Raw genomic sequence first — 20179 nt, forward strand, 5'->3', positions numbered from 1 at the left:
GTAGCCCAGAGTAACCAGGAGTAACAACTCTGTGACCCTGTCACTGGGGACATCCCCCTGAGCACCCACTGCAGCAGCAGCAGCCCTTGGCACTGTGGCTGCACTGGGGTGCTGCACACAGCTGGCTGGAGCATCTCTGCACACCAAGGCACCCAGCAGCAGGGTATCAGCAGGGCACACTGCTGCCCACCCCCGGCCCTTTGCTGCAGCACAGCAAACCCTCTCTGCAGGCCACGAGCTGGGCACTGCCCCAGCACACCTTCCCCAGGAGAATGTGCATGAGCAGCAGCTCAGTGCAGGCAGCAGCATGGAGAGCCGGGACAGAAGGAAGAGCAAAGGTAGGGTTACCTCAAAAGAGGCCATTTGAGGGGTCACTGCTTCCCCCTTTTCAGGCTGGCTCGTTTCACTATCTGAGCCCCCATCCTGCCCCCAGAGACCTCTGGTTTCGGGACACGCACTCGCACCTCCTCCTGAGGAAGCCGAAGGGGCAGGAAGCAGGACATCACCCAGGTGAACAGACAGACAGAGAGAGAAGGACAGGAAAGGGAAAGGTAGAGTCAGTTGGCAGGCAGAAAACACCAAGCAAGAAGACTGGCGCAGTGGGCAAGATTTGCCTTAGAAGTCTTAGAGGGGAAACAGGAGAGGAGTGCAGGGCAGAGGAAAGGACAGAGGGTGACATTGACCCAAAGCCTGAGAGTCCTGCCGAAGTCCTGAGAGCCCTGGGTGCTGGCCCAGGCAGGCTGCCTGCAAGGCAGGGCTACGAGCCACACTGTACCTTGGCGCCCAGGCCATCCCGGTGCAAGATGGAGTATTTCATGAAGTGATCCTCCTCAGCCTCCAGGTCTTGGGGCTCCTGTAGGGAGCCCTCCAGAATGAACTCCTCCTGTTCCTGCCTGTCACCCATGTCACCGGGGCCCAGCTGACGCACCACCTTCCGGATAATCTGTGGATACCCACGGAGCTGGGTGTCAGAGCCAGCCCCAGGGCACCGCCAGCCCCTCCTCACCCAGCCTGCCCCAAACCACACGTGGTGTGTGTGCAGCCTGCCCCATGCGCTGGAGGAGCGCCGTGACTGTAACCCAAGACAGCAGGACACCAATGCCCTACATGGGCGCCGGGCTCCAGGGCTGGAGGGGAGAAGGGAAAGGCTGCGGCATGCCCTTACCCACATCCTGACCACTCACCTTCTTGGTGATGATATTGCCTTGGTCATCGGTGAACTGCTCCTCGGTCACCTGCTCCCCAGGGAGATGGAGGGCTTCGTTCCCCTGCAGGAACAGGAGGGAGGTCAGGCCGTGTGAGGGCGGCGAGGGGAGCCTTTACCTGGTCGAACCATACACCTGAGGCGCGCCCCGCATCCTCCGCGTCCCGCCCTGCCCTGACCCTTCTCTGCTCTCCTGGTCCGTGCCGGGCCGGCCCCTCAGCTCGCCCTGAGCAGGAGCTGGGGTTACCTTCAGGAGGAGGCGCCGGCGGACGACCCTGGCCGAGAGAGCCTCCTCATCATCCGCCAGCCCCTGGCTCTCCCCGAGCTCCTTGTCCAGCTCGCGGTGGGCGTGCTTGAGCACGAAGCGCACCGAGCCCCTGACGATGTGCATGACGTTCTGGCAGCTGACCAAGAAGAAGGCCAGCAGCACCAGGGCGATCAGCAGCTGGGCCAGGAAAGCCCACATCCTTCCTCCGGCCGCGGGCTGCCGCCGTCAGCGCTCAGCCATGCCCGGCTGGAGCCGCAGCCCCGCCGGCTGTGGGCGGCGAGAAGGGAGCGGGCAGGAGGAGCGTCCTCTGCGCTCTCAGCTTCGCTGCCAGTCATGTGGCAGGGAGCAGGACAGCTCTGTCCCTCTGCTCTGTCACCTTTCCAACTGCCTGTCCCCCCTGGGCGCGGTGGGAGGGCAGCGGGAGCTCCTCCGTCACAGGGCGAGTGAAGCCCTGGGCAAAAGCCAGGGCTTTGGGCTGTCACTGGAACCACAGTGACTCAGGTAACGTGGAGCTGAACAGCCACCTCTGAGTGTGGCCGTGCGTGCCCTGGCTGGGGAAAGGTGCTTGCCCTCACCTTGTACCTGCTGGCTCTGTGTGACCGTGGCATCAAGCCCACCACCCAGCCTGGCCCCCTAGACCAGCTCTATTTCTGGCTCCAGCAGGCTGTCGGGCTGGCAGCCAGGGCAGATACTCAGTAAGGAACAACTCTGGAGGGTGACTGGGTTATAAATGGAGAGCAAGAGCTCAGGTATCAAGCACAGCGGGCTATTCTGGGCTGAGAGGCACCCCAAGGGGCAGGAAGTATGCGAGGAGAGTTGAGGAGCTAGCACCTGGTCTGCCTGATGGGCCTTGCAGCAGGCTCCAGAAAAGGCTGTCCATAGAGCCACCAGTTCCTGCAGGGCTGACTCCCCTGCTCCTACCCTCACCTGCCCAAAGAAGCGGCTGTCGGGCTCCTCCTGCCAGCCGCCTGTGGGGTGCTGAGGCTGCCAGTCGCTGTCCTCTGCAGAGCTGACCCGCATCAGCTCCGTGGCTGGCACCAGGACCTGCTCTTGCTGCTGGCCCTGTGCCCCAGAGGCTGTGGTGTGCGTTGGGAGCAGCCTTCGGGTGACTCCCTCCTGCCAGGAGCCCGCTGTCAGGTCCTGTAGGCAGGAGATAAAGGAGCCTTCTGCATTCCAGTCCCTCAGCCTGGGCACCAGAGAGGGACAGGGACAGGGAGAGAGAGACAGAGAGAGAGAGGCAGTCAGCTTTGCAGGCAGGGCTGCACCCTGAGCACCAGCCGAGCTCCGGCGGGCACACCTGCACCCCGCAGGCTCTGGCTGCACTCCCCAGCTTGCAGCACTGCTGGGCGCCTGGCAGAAGCAGCACAAGACACACAGATGCACAAAAGGCACAGGCCACCTCTATGCCATGCTCCCTGCCCGTCCCACAGCCTCACAGCTTGGCTGCCAGGGTCTGAGGCAAGAGCTTGCTGTGCTCTCATGGTCTAGTGTGGTCTAGCTCTAACTCTAATGCTGTGGGGCATTTCTGGGTGCTGCCAGGGACTTTGTGGGTCCAGTGCCACTGGGAATGTGGGAAGAGGCAGCCCAGGTTAGGGCTAGCTCTCATAAGTACAACCTACATGCAGGGCCTGGCTGACTGGGGTCTCTTCCAGGTGCTCTGCAAGGAGCCCTCCAGAGCAATTCCAGAAAGGCCCAACCATCCTTCTATGTACTGCAGATGCCTGGGCTCCAGAGCTGGAGACCAGCAGGGAAGCAAGCAAAGCAGGGAGATTACTGCAGCTGGCCCAGCACAGGGCAGTAGCTGGCAAAGCAGTTGTGCTCCCCTACCACGGTCACCCTGGTGCCCCAGGCTGCAGTACCTGTCTGCACTCTTCTCCACATCATGGCTAAAGGTAGGTGATGTCATGATCCTGGTTTGCACCTTCTCCTGAACTGAAACAAAAGAGACTTCACTCTCCGGGTCCTGCTCCCCAGTCCCTGGTTGATGATCACCAGATGGCATCTTCCCCTCTGGCCTCTGCCCCTCCTCCTGCTCTAGAAGGTCAATCAGGCCATTCATGGCATCTGAGTCCACTGTGTCATCCTCAACCAGGTCCATAGAGCCCATGTGGTCTGGGCCATGAGCATCTGCTAGAAGCTGCCCTGGGAACCGGCCTTCGCTCGTGGCGTCCGAGTCCTCAGCCTTGCTGCACTCCAGAGAGGAGTCCTCAGCAGTCACCAGCGAGGGGGTGAGCCCCGAGGACCACACCTGCATGTCGGACATCTCCATCAGGGCATCCTGCTCAGTGGCAGCCATGGGGATAGCATCCATGATGGCCACCTCATTCCAGTACTGGTCGGCACGCAGCGGGGATGGCAGTGTGTAATGCAGGGAGGCAGGGGACAGCAGCTCGTCCTGCAGTGAAGCGTAACCTATATGGGCAGACAGAGGCATCATGTCCAGCAGCCACCTCACGCACGCACAAGCACAGTAGGGCAGAAGGGAGGCAGCTTCTGGTAGGGTGACAGCCCCGAGGACAGCAATGGCCATGCCACAGCCCCCTGTGGCCAGGCTGAGCAGGGCTGCGCTCACAGCGGCGGCTGCTTTCACCTGGTCCCTGCAAATGCTGCCATGCCTCCCCTTCAAACCCTGGGGCTGGTTTGGGCAGGTCCTGGGGCTGCCTCCTCCCCGTGAGGAGGACTGGCCTGGTGTTCACACGATTCTCCATCCACACTGCAGGACACAGTGCCCTCTTTGCTACCCTGCTCCATCAGACCCCCCGGTCCCTGCCCACAGCCCCCATCCAGCACCAGCTGGCTGTTAGCCTGGAGTTCAAGTAGCCAAGTCTGGCAGGCACCAACTCTCAAAGCCAAACACTCTCCACAGCACAGAGGAGCAGGTTGGAAGTACCATGAGCAGAGAAGAATGGCCCCAGAGCATGCCATGCAACCCCCAGGCCCTGCAGAAGGCAGCCAGGGCCTTACAACCCCGTTGGAGTCTCCAGGGCTACAAGCCATTGTCACATCTCATTGCCCAGGGCCACGTGCACAGCTCAGGCACATCCACATGAACTACCACCAAGCCAGGCACTCCCACCCATGCAGGTGGCTTTGCTCAGCCTTTTTCAGCCTTGAACCATCTTTTCACCCCTGGAGATCAGCAGCGAACCTGTTCTGCTGCCCTGGCAGCCAGGGAATGCCAGCCACAGCCAAGGCACAGGGTACAGCTGGGAGCCTTGGCACAGAAAGGGCACCTCACCCATGGGCACCCAGGTGCCTGGCCAGGGGCATGCAGTGCAGTGCCAGCGAGGGAAGGAGCGTGGGGCTGTGCAGGAGAAGGAGGCCTGGGATGGCTGCCTGCAAGCGTGACAGCTGTAAGAGGGGTGGTCCCTGATGACATGCAGTCGCTGGAGCAGGATGCGGCTCCCAGAGGGCTTAGCTGAGGTGGAGACAGTGGAGACAGGCAGTGGAAGATGAGAGAAGGAGAGGCCAGGATGAGCTCAGAGGAGAAAGATGAAAAGAAGTGACCCACAGGAGTGCCCGCACCTGGCAGCACTAGGTGGCATGTTTGAGAAAACAGAACAAGGGGAGAGACAGAGAGGGAGAGAGCGATGAGCCAGCGCTGCAGGGCCAGAGGCACAGTGCAGGGCTGCAGCAGCACAAAGCCCTGCCCCTGTCTGGTGTGCTGGCTCTCCACAGCTGACTCTGGCTGTGTCCCCACATCCAGGCCCACTCTGCCTGGGACCCAGCCCAGGCACACCACCACAGCTGTACAGCCAGGACTCAGTGAGCTCCCTGGCCACTGATCAGCTTGCACAGCCACAGACACCTCTCACCTCTCACACTGGGATGAGGAACACCTGTCAATCCCACCTGGAGAGTTTCTGAGAAAGCAGCATGGCAGAGCCAAGCTTTCTGCAGCACAAGCCCCATGTGAAGAGGCCACATCTGTCAGCAGTGCCTTGTGCCCACTCAGTTCTCAGTGGGTGCAACCTGGTCAGGCAAGACACCAGCCCCAATCTCTGCACAGACTGTGCCCCCCAGGGCCCTCCTGCTTTCCCTGCCAGAAGCTGGGGCTCACCATTCATCTGGGATGGTGAGAGGGAGTAGTCTCTGTCTGTGAAGCGCCAGCTTCCCTTCAGGCTGCGGCTCTGGCGGCCGGAGCCCTCCAGCATGTTGACGATCTCGCCGCGGTCGATGTTCCTCAGCGCCGTGTACAGGCTCTCAACTGCAGGGGGAAGAAGGTGTCAGCAAGCTGATCGCTTGGGGAGATACAGCCAGACACCCTCCAGGTGGGCAGGGAAGGCAGAAATGCATGAGCCACCCCTGTAAAGCCAGCCAGTGGCACTTGGAGGTGCACACGCTGCTCTGCACAGCTGGCCCTGCCACCTCTGTGCCTGCAAAAGGGCACCACAGCTACTCACTCTTGACATCCTTGCCCTCACGGCTGGCCCAGAGGTTGAGTAAGGCTATGCTCTGCTCCAGAAGGGAGTTGGGGTTCTCCACACGTATCCTGTTGATGTCATCCACCCCAAACTGCAGCTCGCGTGCCAGCTCTGGGGAGAACACCACGTCAGTATCACACCTTCAGGTGCCCACCACAGGGCTAGGGATGCTGTGAAGGGCTCAGCAGAGACCCTCTGTTACACACAGCTGAACACAGCAGAACATGCAGGAGCTCAGATGGGGCAGAGGTTGCAGCCCCCTGCTCAGGCTGGCTGTGACTAGCACAGTGGGGTCTCATGCTAAGAAATGTGGGCTCTGCTGTTGGATGTGTGGCTGCCACGAAGAGCAGCAACATGTGCAGCTCATAACAAAGCCCTAGCCTGGTGCCCATGCACGTGAATATGTGCACAGCCACAGGAGGGTTCATTTCAGTGCCCTGGAATGCTCACAGCAGGCGTGCACTGCAAAGCAGGCACTACACCTGGCAGCACACTTCACCCTCCATAAGTGCCAGCTTTCCCAGGGGTGTTGTGCACCCTCAGAACCACCAGGTGTGGACTCACCAGCCCAGCTGAGGCCCAGCTGCTCTGCTATGTCGACCATCTTCTGGTCTGCCTTGTCTGTGCTGCTCAGAGAGCCTGGAGGAGAAGAGGGAGTCAGAGCTCAGCTGCACAGGGCGCTGCACCAGAGCAGTGAGGGGAAGGGGGGCTGGCCATGGGGGTCACACAGACCCCTAGGCACAGCACTGCCCTGCAGGCAGGACCGAGGGGACCTTCAGGGAAAGGGAAGTTGCTGTGAGTGCAACTAGGACAGGATCATCCCCACTTTCCACTGGCTTGGGCACCCCAAGTGCAGGCAGTGAGTGGGCTGGAATGCTCCCAGCAGGCTGCATACCAAAACTGGTCTCACTCAGGATGCTGTATCGTTCCCGCAGAGACAGAGGTGTCAGTGTCCTCCTTCGCTCATCACTGCCACTTCCCTGTGAAATGGTGACAAACCAAGGGGTCAACAGCTTGAAAAGAGAGCAGCAGCTCTGCCCTGGCTGCTTCTCCTTCACCTCCTGAGTGGCATGACATGGCCACGTGGAGCGGGTGAAGAGAGCTGACAGCAAGGGCTGTCCCCTGCACTTGGGGAGGGGATGGGCCCTCACTGCCCCCTGCCAGGGTGCCAAAGCCCCTCCACTGACCTTGGTGCAGGGTGGGATGCTGATGTTCAGGTGGCAGAGCACGTGCTGGAGGTCCTCGTATTTCATGGCCTTGCGCAGGAAGGACAGGGAGCCACTGGCTTCCCTGCTGCTGTCCCGCACCTGGGTGCCAGAGCCCAGTCAGGTGGCTTGGCACCAGCCAAGGGCCCCTAACTGCTTGCTGAGTCTTGTACCCTGACGTTACCTTGATGGGAATGACAAGACGATTCTCGCGGAAGGACTGGAAGAGGAAGGTGCGGGGCTGAGCAGCCTTCTTGACAGGCACCAGGTTCCCTGAGAGTTCCACGTGCAAAGGCATTCCCTCCACCACCTGGCCAGGAGCAGAAAATGTGCTCAGACCCTGTGCAGAGCTGCTCCTCCCGCTGCTGGACAGGGCAGGTAGCCCTGACTGTCCCAGAGCCAGGCTCTTCCACTGGTATCAGCCTCCCCTCACTTTGTTGTCCCCCTCCCTGCCCTCCACACATGCTGCTGGGGACAAACCTCAATGTCCCTGCTGCGGGCCACCTCGGTGAAGTTCTCGTGCTGCTCTAAAGTCTTGTCAACCTTGTCATCAGTCATGCAGTAGCAGCGCAGCCGGCCTTCCCGCGCATCGTTCATCTTGGCAAACACCACGAATTTGGCCATGTAGGGCACGGCTGTCAGCTCCTTGTACAGCATGGTGGCAAAGTGCACGGCCTCAGCTGTGCGTGGGCAGTCTGCCAGCCAGAACCTGCAGGAGAGCTGGGTTGGGGTGCTGCTGCTGGGAGGTGGCACCAGGCAGCTGCCCCCACCCCATTCAACTGGACTGCAAAGGAAGCTCCAAGAGTTCTGGACACAGAACTGGATAAGGAACCAGGCAAGTACAAATCATTGTCCCCTTCTGCACACCCAGCTGTCATGACTGTTTCCTGAAGTTTGCTCAGGCAGCTTGGGGGTCTCAGGAGGAAACCACCCTGCATGTAGGAACAGGGCAGCACAGCACCAGGGGTAAGGGGCTTCTCCTGGAAAAGGCTACAGCAAGGTCCAAGGAGCACCAGGTATCCTCAGATGGGCACACTTTTGCCCAGGACTCACCTGGCAGACACATTGGTGGTAAAGTTAGCACACTCATTTTCATAGACTAGCTTGGTGGTGCCTGTTATGTCTTCCCACTGGGCTTGGGCTGTCCCTCCTGCAGCAGAAAGCAAGGGTGAGCATACTGTCTTTCCTGGGATCTGCATCCCCGAGGCATTTACTTTCTCCACAGCTGTGCTCTTTACTGAGCTCCCTGGAGCTGCATCCCCCCGAGGCAGCCCAGCCCGTCCCCAGGAGAGCACGCCGGCAGCCTCACCGATGACACTGCAGAGCAGACGCAGGCTGGTGGTGTCCCCCTCACCGCTGTCCCGGGGGTTGTCCTTCCAGGAGGGCGGCAGCGGGATGCGCAGCCCGATGGGGCGGTGGAACTTCCTCCGCCGTGGCTCCACGGTGACAATGGGGCTGAAGGTCGCCTGGTTCCCCAGCAGCTTGGTCACCAGCTCATCAGGCACAGGCTGTGCCTGTGGGCAGCACAAGGATGGGCATCAGGGATGGTTTTCCCCCAAGGTGGAGCACAGCCTGGGCTTGCTGCCCACCCCTGATTGCAGAAGCGTGTCTGAGCCCCAGGCCAGGCTCTCCGAGGCTCACCTGCAGGGCCAGCCTGACTCTTTTGGTGACAGCAGTGTCTGGGAAGGTGGCCTGCACCATGGGCACCAGTGTGCTTTTCAAACACCCTCCCTCAGGGCCGATCATGTCGCAGTCCTGGCAGATCCGGGACATGACCACGAAGTAGAGGGGGAAGTCGGTGGTGATGATGCGGCACACCCTCTTCTTATCCAACTCCTCCTGGCTCTCCAGCTCTGCAGGGGCAGCACGGCCATCAGTGCTCACACACCAAGCTTTGCCTGTCACTGACCACACCACTCAGCCCCACTGTTGTGGTGTGACGTCATGACTTGCCTCAGTTTCCCCTGGTTTCTCCCTGAAATTTCCTTCCCCGGGGGGGTGTCAATCACCTCTCCTTTTCCCCACCCTTGACCCCTGCTGGGCACTGTCTGTCAACCCAGAAATTCCAAGGAGAGCATTGAGTGATTGGCAGGTTCAAAGGATGCTCTCCACCCCCTGGGGGGCCATTGGCCCACCCAGGTGTCCCTCGCACCTGAGACCCCCTCCCCCTGTGCCTGGTTGGTGGTCCCTGTGTTCCCTCCCCTGCCCCAGCCCCCAGGTTAGAGGGCAAGCAGAACACGAGGTCGGGGTTCTGGTGGAGAATTTGGGTGGAGAGTTTGGATGGAGAGTTCATTGGAGTTGTTGCAAGATTCAGAGGTCGTGCCACCAAAATAAAAACTCTCCATCAGGACCTGCTCCTTTCTTCACCTCGCCTTAAGGGTTTCTCCAGCTCAGGAGGGCCTGAGGAGTGACCCCCTCAACAACAAGCTCCAGCCTGCAAGCTCTGGAGCTCGGGGAATGCCTGGATTTGTCTCCACGTGGCCAGCTGTGACCACAGGCACTGAATAGCATCTCTGGGGAGAAAACTCCACAGGTGCTGCTATTTGGTCACCAGCCCAGGCCAGACAGACCAAGGCAGTCCCATCAGTAATATTGTACACTCCAATGCCGCAGCCCTGCCTGCAGGGAGCTGCCAGGCGTGCAGCCCCTGCCCTTGTGGGGCTCACCCTCGTCCATGCCGTTGAGCAGCTGGTCCATGTAGCTCTCCTCGTAGCGGTTGCGGTGCTCCTTCCACACGGAGCCGTTCTCGCTGCGCAGCACCACCAGCTCACGGTCCCCACGCCCGTACGAGGCAAAGTGGGGGATCTCCACAATCACAGGGCTGCAGGGAGCAGAGGAAGGCCACTGGCACCCACAGGCTGCCACAAGGACACACGGGCCTTGTGTACCTATGATACTTTATGAAAAATCCTCTGCTAGGATTTTTCCCTCCTGAGGAGCATCAAGAAAGAAATGCAAACAAGAACTGTGTGCTGCTGTGGAATGCAACAGGTGCATCTGTGATTGGTGCATGTTGGTTGTTTCTAATTAAGAGCCAACCACAGACGCAGCTGCATCGGACTCTGAGGGTCACAAGATTTTGTTATGCATTCTATTCTTGTTCTTTCTTTTCTCTCTGTTTTTTTTAGTACAGTTTTAATGTAGTATTTATATCATAAGATAATAAACCAGCCTTCTGAAAATGGAGTCAAGCCTCACGTCTCCACACATGGGGAGTTCCCAACAGCCCTGGGCCCTGGGGAAGAAGGACTGCTGACCTCCCTCTCTCTGCAAAGAGGGCTCTGCACCTGGTGGGACAGGGCTGCTCAGGGCTTTTCTGACACTGTTCTGTTACTCCTGAGTGACCCATGCCAGAAACACGCTGCACCCCACAAGAGGTGGGATCTGGCAGCCTCAAGAAGCAGGCGCAGGCAGAAGTCTTGCCCTGTATGGTGAAGCCTCCAGACGAGCCCAGATCTGCTCCCGGTCCTGAGCGATGACCCTGATGTGGGCAGCCCAACCTGCTCTTTCCCCAGCCGTGCTCACCTGAGGAACTGGGCACCAGCAGGCCCCAGAGCAATGATCCGGCTGCCCAGGCCCTCCTCCTCGGCCAGTGGTGGGGGTGCAGGCAGCTTCTGGGGCTTCACCAGGCGGCAGGTAATGCGGGTGGGCGCGGCGCAGGCGCGGGGCGGGATGACCACGCGCAGCCCGTGGTGCCGGCTGCCCCGCATGGAGCCACCGCGAGCATCCACCATGAAGCTCACCAGGAACCTGCATTGGACAGGCGTGTGGGCACCCTGCAGGCAGCTGGGGAGCAGAGCACGCCTGTGCTGCACGGGTGGGCACTCACCCTGTGTGCACGGGGCTGGCCACCGGGCTGATGTTGTCTGAGGTCTCAGTGGCAGGGCTGCTGGGGATCAGAGAGTCCTCGTCGAACTCTTTGGAGGGCTGTGTAAGGCAGGGAAGAGACCTTGTGGGCAGAGGGTCCTGTCTGGGGGCGCTGAGCCTGCCCACCCTTGCACAATCCTCACTGGACAGTCCTGCACCACCGTGTCAGTGCCCATTACCCAGCACACACTTGAGCTCTGTGGTGATGGGGGAGCTGCCCCAGCAGGGGAGGCCATGGCAGGCTGTGTCTCATGCTCACCTCCTGTGGGGACACCGAGGGTGCATGCAGCAGGCTGACTTGCTCAGCTTCTGTCTCCACAGGTCCTACCTGCTCAGTCTCCTCAGCTCTGGTCACCACAGTTTCAGGTGGGACGCAGGGGACCTGCAGGACAGCTGGAGACTCCACCCTGCCAGGAGAGGGCAGTGACAGGCACAGAAGTGGTAGGGTCCCTCAGCCCCTGCCCATCCCCACAGAGTCCTGGGGCTGCTGGACACAGGCAAACTCAGCAGCAGCCCCATGTCCTGGTGCAGGAGCAGCACTGATCAGCTTTGCCTGCTGTGCCAGCCACTGAGGGCTCAGTGATCTGAGCCTTTTATGCCCCTTGCCCAGCACAAGGCTGGTCCTGTGCCCTGCACCTGCTCCCTCCCCACCACACAGTGTTTCTTACGTTTGCTCCAGTGTCGTTGTGGTCATGAACTCCAGCATCTCTCTTTTGCCTTCCTGCTCTCTGAGATCAGGTGTCTTGGGCTTTGGTGCAATCAGCTCTTCCTCTGAAACCAAGAGCTGGCTCAGCAAGCAGGGGCAGATGGACAAGGGAACACAGATACACAGCCCTTGCTCCCACCCCTCCTCAGGGCTGGATCCAGGGCCCATCCCTGCTCCCACTGCTGGACACACACACATTTGCCCCCTGGGTCTCAGCCAGACACAGGGAGGGCTTTGCCCTCTGCCACAATGGGTCTGCTGGCAGGGCAGGCCAGTGGGACAGGAGCTGTGGGACAAACTGGGAATTCTGGCTGCTCACTAACTCTTTCTCACAGTGCAGAGACTGCAGGGGACACCTTACACTTTGATGCCTGGGACAGGGACATGGGCACAACTGGGGGTGCAGGAGGCTGACCACTGGCCCCATTAATACCTGCTAGCTAGCTCAGCAGAGTTTAGCTCTGGCCAGTGCCCTGTGGAGGGTGCCCAACACTTCCTGCAGCAGACAGAGTGCCCCAGATTTGGGGAGGGGACCACAGCAGCCCTTGAGCTCTCAGGTTAATCCCTGCTCTGGCCAGGATGGCTTGGGGCAGTTGTGGAGGGACACCAGGGATTGTCACAGGTTCCTCCACCTGCCATGGACGGGGCCTGGGTCTGACAAGGGGGTCAGGGTCCTCCTGAGTGGGAGGATGCCCATTCATGCAGTCACACCACAGCAAGCAGCACGGACATGGATTGGCAGGGCAGGGTGGCAGGGCTGGCGCTGCAGAGCACCAGACCAGCAGCAAGGCTCAGCAGATGGACACGGCGTGCGGATGGTTAGTGGCCATGGGGTGAAATGGGCCATTGAGCTGGGGCAGGGGGACACATTTCATACCCATTACTGTGACATGAGCAGTGCCTGCAAAGTAAGAAGAGGCAAAAGTGAGGTATTGGTGGGAGGGGGCAGGAGCAAACCAGCTACAGCTGGGCTGGGAGCTGGTACCCTCCTTGCCTGGGCAAGGCACAGTGGGGGCTGTGCATGCCCAAGGGCTCTCTGCACAGTCCCTGGGCCATGGGATCACGGAGATGTCCAGACACATCCCTCCTGCATAGTGCAGGGAAGCACCCAAGGCAGGAGGTGCCACCTCAGGAGTCAGTGGGCTTCCCTTGTCCTCTCTGCAGGGCCCACAGAGCTCCCTGGCCTGGGGGTGTCCCTGTTCCAGCAGGAGCACCAGTGCCATCCCCTTGACTGCCGCCTGCCATACTGACCCAGCCAGCAGATCTCTGGGATGCCGTGACCCAGCTCCCACCCCTCACCTTCATCCTCTGATACGTCCAGAATCTCATCTACAGTCTCTGGGAAGCTCATGCGGTGCTTGTCACCAACTGCCTGTGGGAGCAGAGCAGAGCAGAGTCAGAGGAAGGCAGCGTTTTTCTGCACAGCCATCTGCAGCTGCAGACCCTTCCCAGGCTGCTCCCAGTCCCAGCCCTCCTGCACAGCATCCTGCTCCCATCCTGCATCCCAGGGGCTCACCGGGACGTCGATTTCCTCTGTGACAATCTTGAGCACGTCTGTGACAGAAATGTAGCCAAGCCTCTTGGCGATGGCCAGGGGAGTGGTGCCGTTCTGTGCGCAGAGGAAAGAGGCTCAGCAGCAGCCACAGGGCAGCTGGGGCAGCTGCCTGGGCTGGCCACGGCGTGGGGAGGTGAGGGGAAGCACGGTGCTCACCGTGCTGATCTCGTTGGGAGACGCGCCGTGCTTCAGCAGCAGCGTCACCACGTCCGTGTGGCCCTGCTGTGCTGCTTGGTGCAGGGGGGTGTAGCCCAGCTGCAGGGGAGGACAGAGGGTGCTGCCGTCAGAGGATGCTGCCATTCCACCCCCAGAAATGCCCCCAGGCCTCACACAGGGTGCTTCATGCCTGGAGCAGGAGGGCAGCTCCACCTCCCAATCAACCTGCACGCTGTTGCCTGTGGCAGGAGGGTTCTTGGAGCACAGGACACCTCTGTACCTTGGTCTTGGCGTTGACATCTGCTTGGTGCTGCAGCAGAAACTTCACCAGCTTGATGTTCCCATAGTGGCTGGCCACGTGCAGCGGGGTGTAGCCCATCTGAAGGACAAGATCAGGGCTCAGTGTGCCCTCACCACTGCTTACTGCCCTGCTGGCTTGGATATGCTCATCCCACAGGCAAGCCCCCATGCATGAAGGATCAGGCACACATTTGGGGGTTTCCCAAAAGCCCAAGACCAAAGGACAGGGCTTCAGACCATGTTGTACTTGTGGATTCAGAGGTGAGCTATGTGAGCAGGCAGGAATCACCCCTCCAGAAAGGTGGGGGGAAGAGGAGGAAAAGTCCCCAGGACAAAGGCAAAATGGTAAGGATGCCCGCTAGAAGGGAGTCTCTTGCACAAAGGAAAAGAAAAGCTCTTCCCTGAGCAGACTATCATTAGTTCCCCCATGTGTTTCACCAAAGCCATGCTCAATGCACTACTTTACCCTGGTCGTTGCATCCACTGTCACTCCATGTTTCACTAGAACATCAGCAACCTGCACATGCCCCTCTTGGGCCACAAGATGGAGAGGAGTCAGGCCACTCTGCAAAGAGAGGAGGTCTCAGCACGGTGGCACTGCATCACTGCAGCTCCAGCAGCAGAGACTCTCTTGGGTCTCCAGCCTGGCAAAGTGACTGCTGCCCAAAGGCAGGGAGGCTCAGGGGCCTGGGCCACCACCAGACTGCTGTCCTCTGCTGCCTTGTTTGCCTCCAGCCCGGCAGGATGCACTGGCACAACTCACCTTGTTGCCTAGGTTGCCGTTGGCTTGTTTGGAGAAAAGCAGTGCCACCATGTCTGCATGGCCCTCCTGGGAAGCCAGGTGCAGGGGGGTGACTCCCTGCATGGACTCGGCGTTTGCAGAGGCCCCGTACTGCAGCAGGCTGCTGGCCACTTCCATCTGGTTCTGCTTGGCAGCGATGTGCAGGGGGGTGTACCCATTCTGCAGGGAGAGAGGCTCATTGCAGTGCTCAGCCCTGCCGAGCACAGCAGAAAGGACAGGAGGTGCCACCCTACCTCTGCAGGCCAGGAATATCAGAGCTCCAGAGCTCAGGAATATCCTCCCCTCACCATCTCTCTGACAGCAACCAGCCTGACACTGGTGCCAAATCCCACTCACTCCTCAAGCCAAGCCAGCAGGGGGGTTTCAAAGACCACCTGCTTCAGCTTCATGGGCTGTCCTGCATTTTTCTACACACGAATTTCTGCAGCAGCACAGCAGCCTCTGCGAGCTGCAAAACGCAGCTGGAGCGTGCCTGGCTGAGGCGTGGAGCTGAACTCCCAGCACGCAGCATTAGCATTCAGGCAGAGACTGCAGGGCCTTGAGTCCTGCCTCTGCTGCCACGCTGCAGGAAGGAGCAGAGCAGCTGGCAGGCACCCGCTGCCCGGGCTGACGCGCAGGCTGTCGGTGACGCAGACCCGCCGGGGGCTGGCACCGGTGCCCGCTGCTCCCGGTGCCTGCCCAGCACGTCTGCACAGGGGAGAGGGAAGTGCCAGATGGGGAGGGCTGGCACCACCAGCCACTTGGCTGTTTGGAGGATGCAGCTTTTGCAAACAGCGCGGGGAGCGAGGCGCCTGCTGGCGTGCTCTGTGGGGAGATGCTCCCCCATGCTCGGGCGGAGCGGGGTGAGTCTCACAAGCTTGTGGGTTTTCTGACTCACTGCTTCATAGCTGCATGCAAACATTTGCCTGTGCTTTCCCAAACTGCCAGACCGCAGCGCTGCTCTGCAGGACTTGCCATGGAAACACGTTCCCCACGCAGCAGGCAGCATGCTGCTAGCAGGACCATGCCTGCCACAGCCTGTCTGCTGGAGCAGAGCACTGCCTGGCACCCTGCCTGCTCCTATGAGGACAGCAGGCGTGGAGAGAGGCTGGGGGTGATCAGTGCCTCACACATTCCCTGAGTGCCAGGGTTGAGGGGCAGAGCTGGCCCCAGGCACTGGACACACACCACATCCCCAGGGAATCCCCAGACTTACCCAGGCCGAGTTGTGTGGGGAGCTCCCCTTGGGAAGCAGCAGCCTGACAATCTCCAGGTTGTTGTGGTGCACAGCCACATGCAGTGGAGTCAGGCCATTCTGTAGAGGGGGAGAGAGAGCAGACAGGTGAGACAGAGCCTCTCTCCACACGAGACCACTCCTCCCACAGAAGCAACTCTCACCTTCCCTGCTGCATTGGGGTGAGCATCATGTGCCAACAGCAGCTCTGCCACATCCACCTTTCCATACTTGGCTGCAACGTGGAGAGGGGTAAATCCTTTCTGAGGAGAAAGGCAGCCCATCACAGGGTGGCAGAGATGAAGAGAGTGCTGGCACCTGCTGCAACACAGGAGGAGGCTGCCCCTCCTGCCACAGGGACACTGTGCCACCAGCCTGCCCAGCCTTGCCCCAGCTGGGCTGTGCCTTCTGCAGCAGTGAACTCAGCAGCCTACCTTGGTCATGCAGGTCTGTGAGGCTCCCTTCTCCAGCAGGGCCAGGGCTGTGTCCATGTGCCCCTCTCTGGCAGTGATGTGCAGGGGCGTGTGCCCTGCTGTGGTGGCCAGGTTGGGGTTGGCGTTGTTCTCCAAAAGGAGCTTGACCATGCCGGTGTGGCCGATGCGTGCAGCACAGTGCAGAGGAGTCTGGTCATCCTGTGAGGGTGGCAGAGAAGCTGTCTGGGCAGACCTGCATGGACCAGCCCCTTCTTGCAATGCCAAAGGGATCCCAGCCCTGCTCCCACTGTTGCACAGCCCCTGGTAGGCAGTGCCCTGGGCATGTGACAGCAAAGAAACCCAGCTGTTCCCAGAGCTGAATATCACACAGGTCCTCTGGACCTACCTTGGCCTTGGCATTGGCTTTGGCTTTGTTCTGCAGCAGGTACTTTGCCACATCTGTGTGCCCAGCTCTGGCTGCCATGTGTAGAGGAGTCTCTACTTTCTGCACCAAAGACAGGATAAAGTGGTAAGGCCAAAGGAGGGAAAACGCCTTCCTGCAGTCATTCCTCTGCTCTGAACAGAGGAGAGCAGTGCCTGCAACTCCTTATTGTGCCAGCACAAAGCAGAGGAACCAAGGACTGCTCAGGTGAACACAAGGAGCAGGACCTGGATATCCTGCTGAACCCCAATCAGCTGAGCTCCCCAAGCCCCAGCCAGGGTGGGACTCACCACGTTGGACACATTAGGAGAGGCTCCACGCTGCAGCAGAGTCTTGACGATGGGCAGGTGTCCCATGAAGGCAGCCACATGCAGGGGGGTCAGGCCAGACTGTGAAGAGAAAGGGACCAGAAAGATAGGAGGATAGGACTTATGGCCTTGGCAATATCTCTTACTGCCCCCTCCTCCTTCTCCCCAGGACTCTCAGCACAGGGAGAGTCCCCACTCTGCTCCAGGAGCCTGGTGAGTGAGTGCAGAGGAAACACAGGGAGCTGCTGTCCCCCTGCATCTCCTTGCCCTTCAGGAAGACACTGCCAGACTAAATCAGTTCTGAGCTGCAAAGAGCACCAAGAAACGTCCCGGGGGTGTGGCAGAAGCAACAAGGGACATGACATCCTGCCACGATGCCCACAGTGTAGAATCAGGAGAGCTGAGGGTGGGCTTGGCCCACCTACCTCTGTGACAGCATCAATGGAGGCACCTGTCTTCAGCAGCAGCTCCATCACGCGGATGTGGTTTTTCTTGCAGGCAATGTGGAGGGGCGTGAAGCCGTTCTGCAGACAGACAGACAGACAGACAGTCATTCGCAGGAGCTCTCCCTCTGCCCCTGGCCTGGCCCAGACCGCCCACCTTTCCTCACTGTGAAAAACGCCAATTGCTTGTTTTGAAATTTTAAAAGTTTAATAGTAATAAAATGGTTATAAAAATAGTAATGTAATTAGAATAATAAAATTTGAACATTTGAGGTTAGGACAATATGAGACAATAAAAACAAAGAGGTACGGACGTCTGGGTGCCTTTTTCTGGGCAACACAAGCCCGAAAAAGGACCCCCGTTAACAGAGGATTAACCCTTAAAAACAATCGCCTGTTGCATATTCATACATCTCATACATGATGCATAAATTCTATTCAAACACAGGATTCTTTCTGGTCACTGTTAACCTCTTTCTCTTAATCCTTATGCCGTCTTCCAGTCTGAGCGAGGTGGGAAGAAGTTCTCTTCCTCTGAATCCTTATGCCATCTTCCAGTCTGAACGAGGTGGGAAGAAGTTAGTTTTCTGCTGATAAGGCAATAAATTCCCTTTCTCTGAAAGATTTAGGTGTCCTGTGGCTCCTATCCGGTGTGAGTCCTTTCTTAAACAAATATCTTGCATAGCATAGTTTCTATTTTAACATTACGTTATAACCTAAAACTACATTTAAGAAACTTAACACAGCATAACTTTCCAACACAACACATGCAACATTCATTCTAATACTTGCGAAAAGCCAACCATAAAACATTTTTCCACGCTCACCAGGGCTCGGGAGTTGGGCTTGGCCCCCTTCTCCAGCAGCAGCTTGGCCACGCGGTGGTGGCCGCAGTGGGCGGCCACGTGCAGCGGCGTCAGGTGGTCCAGGGTGATGTCGTCGATGTCCGCGCTGTACTGCAGCAGCAGGCGCACGCAGTCCAGGTGGTCCCCCTGGGCTGCCATGTGGATGGGCGACAGGCCGTTCTGTGACAGTGCAGAAGGGTTAATTAGCCTCCTAGAGCCAGGTCTCGTTAGCTCTTGGGGGTATGTGACACGCCCAAGATAGCTCAGCTGCCTTTGGAGGAATAAAAATCAGCAAGATGGCTTCTGTCGCGGCTTCTGTCGCAGTGTCGGAAACAAAAGGGTTCAATAAAAGGCAAAATAAAAACAGAAAAACCAATCCAGGTGCAAGAGGCCTTTGCTCCTGGTAAAACACCTCGTATGTGACACGCCCAAGATAGCTCAGCTGCCTCTGGAGGCATGAAAATCAGCAGGATGGCTTCTGTCGCAGTGTCGGAAACAAAAGTGGTCAATAAAAGGCAAAATAACAAACAGAAAAACCGATCCAGGGGCAAGAGGTATTTGCTCCTGGTAAAACACCTTGTATGTGACACGCCCAAGATAGCTCAGCTGCCTCTGGAGGCATGAAAATCAGCAGGATGGCTTCTGTCGCAGTGTCGGAAACAAAAGTGGTCAATAAAAGGCAAAATAACAAATAGAAAAACTGATCCAGGACTTTGCTCCTGGTAAAACACCTCTCAAAAGCAATTAGTTTCTTTGTTAACTTCTTTTCTAGTAAATTGCCCAGGCAGGACTTTTTGGCTCCTGTCCAATTAGCCATCCTTGGGGACTTCACCTCAGTCCCCAAGGTCCTGTGAGGTGGCTTTTCACCAATCTAGGAGAGAAACTTCTGGGCATATTTCCTTTTTAAGGGGACAAAAGATAGTTTTGCCACTCCATCAACAGGGGTCACATTCCTACTGCAGAACCTCAGGGCTGGGCCAGGAGGGGTCCAGGCATCCCACCCAGCCCCTGCCTTGCACCCCCAGACACTACTCTAGGGCAGATGGGACAGCTTGTGCTGCCAGAGAGAAACATCAAAATCCCTCCCTGGGACTTACAGAGGAGCAATGTGGAGTGGAGGGAAGGGCCTGAAGAGCTGCTGCCACGGGGCAGACTGTGCCCAGGCCATCCCCTTCTCAGGACTGGTCCCTTTGAAGGATGAAGCCCTCAGGCAAAGGACTCCAGCTAGGGCTAAGTAGGGCAGGAAGGTTCTTGTCCCTCATCAGGCCAAAAAAAGCCCCAAGGCAGTCACGGGTGCCATCCAGCAACTGTGCACACCCACTGTGCTGCCCTGGGAGCTGGCACCAACCACAGCCCCAGGCCACTGGGTACCTTGGTTTTGGCTTGAATGGGAGCCCCGTGGTCCAGGAGGATCTCTGCAATTCTCACATGTCCATTGCGTGCTGCACAGTGGAGAGGGGTCAGCTCATCCTGGAAGAGAGGAGGGTTCAAGGGCTCAGTGTGGCATGGAAGGGCAGGGTTCCCTCAGCTAGAGGACTAACAGGGACTTTGGACTTGTCTGAAAAATAAGGCAAAACTGAGCCTGGCCTCAGCTCCCAGCTCCTTTGTAGCCACGCAGCCTTCTCTCACTTCTGTATGTGCCAGCAAAAAACCTGGTCCACCCCCTTTAGTGCACCAGAGACCTTCTCCCACGTTCCCAGCAAGCCGTTTGCAGGGTGAGCACTGGGCACAAGGAGCTCAGGGAGGGAGATGGCTGTGTAAAGGGGGGCTGTGCTCTCACCTTGGTCCTGGTCTCTATCTGGGCCCCCCGGTCCAGCAGCAGCCGTACCATGATGATGTTGCCCCGGCGGGAGGCTATGTGCAGGGGGGTGATCCCATTCTGTCAGGAGGAACGGCAATCTTTCAGAAGGAGCAGCTCCTTCTCTTTCAAGAAGGCAACACAAAGGAGAGAGGGCAGGGAGAGCTGCATCTCTACCCGGGGACAGCACTGGGGAGCAGCTTGTTTAACAGGGCAGTGCCAGAAGCTAC

General features: G+C 58.7%; 1 protein-coding gene across 11 annotated transcripts in view; it reads right to left on the bottom strand.

Annotated features, from left to right (window-relative positions):
- ANK1 (ankyrin 1) overlaps positions 1-20179 on the bottom strand; it is a 53499-nt gene that overhangs the window by 3388 nt on the left and 29932 nt on the right. For 3 of the 11 annotated variants that reach the window (XM_039716107.1, XM_039716153.1, XM_039716145.1), the window contains exons 8-43: positions 19932-20030; positions 19523-19621; positions 18134-18331; positions 17289-17387; positions 16846-16944; positions 16520-16618; positions 16135-16332; positions 15865-15963; positions 15683-15781; positions 14449-14646; positions 14152-14250; positions 13666-13764; positions 13386-13484; positions 13191-13283; positions 12974-13046; positions 12552-12575; positions 11637-11739; positions 11228-11375; positions 10931-11028; positions 10627-10851; positions 9768-9922; positions 8743-8954; positions 8411-8615; positions 8155-8251; positions 7582-7810; positions 7286-7411; positions 7084-7203; positions 6792-6876; positions 6461-6535; positions 5876-6007; positions 5533-5679; positions 3332-3884; positions 2400-2658; positions 1185-1268; positions 776-943; positions 349-470 (exon numbers count right to left, since the gene is read on the bottom strand). In XM_039716107.1, coding sequence (XP_039572041.1) covers positions 372-470; positions 776-943; positions 1185-1268; positions 2400-2658; positions 3332-3884; positions 5533-5679; positions 5876-6007; positions 6461-6535; positions 6792-6876; positions 7084-7203; positions 7286-7411; positions 7582-7810; positions 8155-8251; positions 8411-8615; positions 8743-8954; positions 9768-9922; positions 10627-10851; positions 10931-11028; positions 11228-11375; positions 11637-11739; positions 12552-12575; positions 12974-13046; positions 13191-13283; positions 13386-13484; positions 13666-13764; positions 14152-14250; positions 14449-14646; positions 15683-15781; positions 15865-15963; positions 16135-16332; positions 16520-16618; positions 16846-16944; positions 17289-17387; positions 18134-18331; positions 19523-19621; positions 19932-20030 — 5094 coding nt within the window. In that variant the 3' untranslated portion in view covers positions 349-371. The other 8 variants (XM_039716117.1, XM_039716125.1, XM_039716136.1 and 5 more) reach the window with 8 other exon arrangements.

Source organism: Passer montanus, unplaced genomic scaffold, assembly GCF_014805655.1.
Source record: "Passer montanus isolate IOZ18808 unplaced genomic scaffold, ASM1480565v1 scaffold101, whole genome shotgun sequence".
Taxonomy (NCBI): Eukaryota; Metazoa; Chordata; class Aves; order Passeriformes; family Passeridae; genus Passer; species Passer montanus.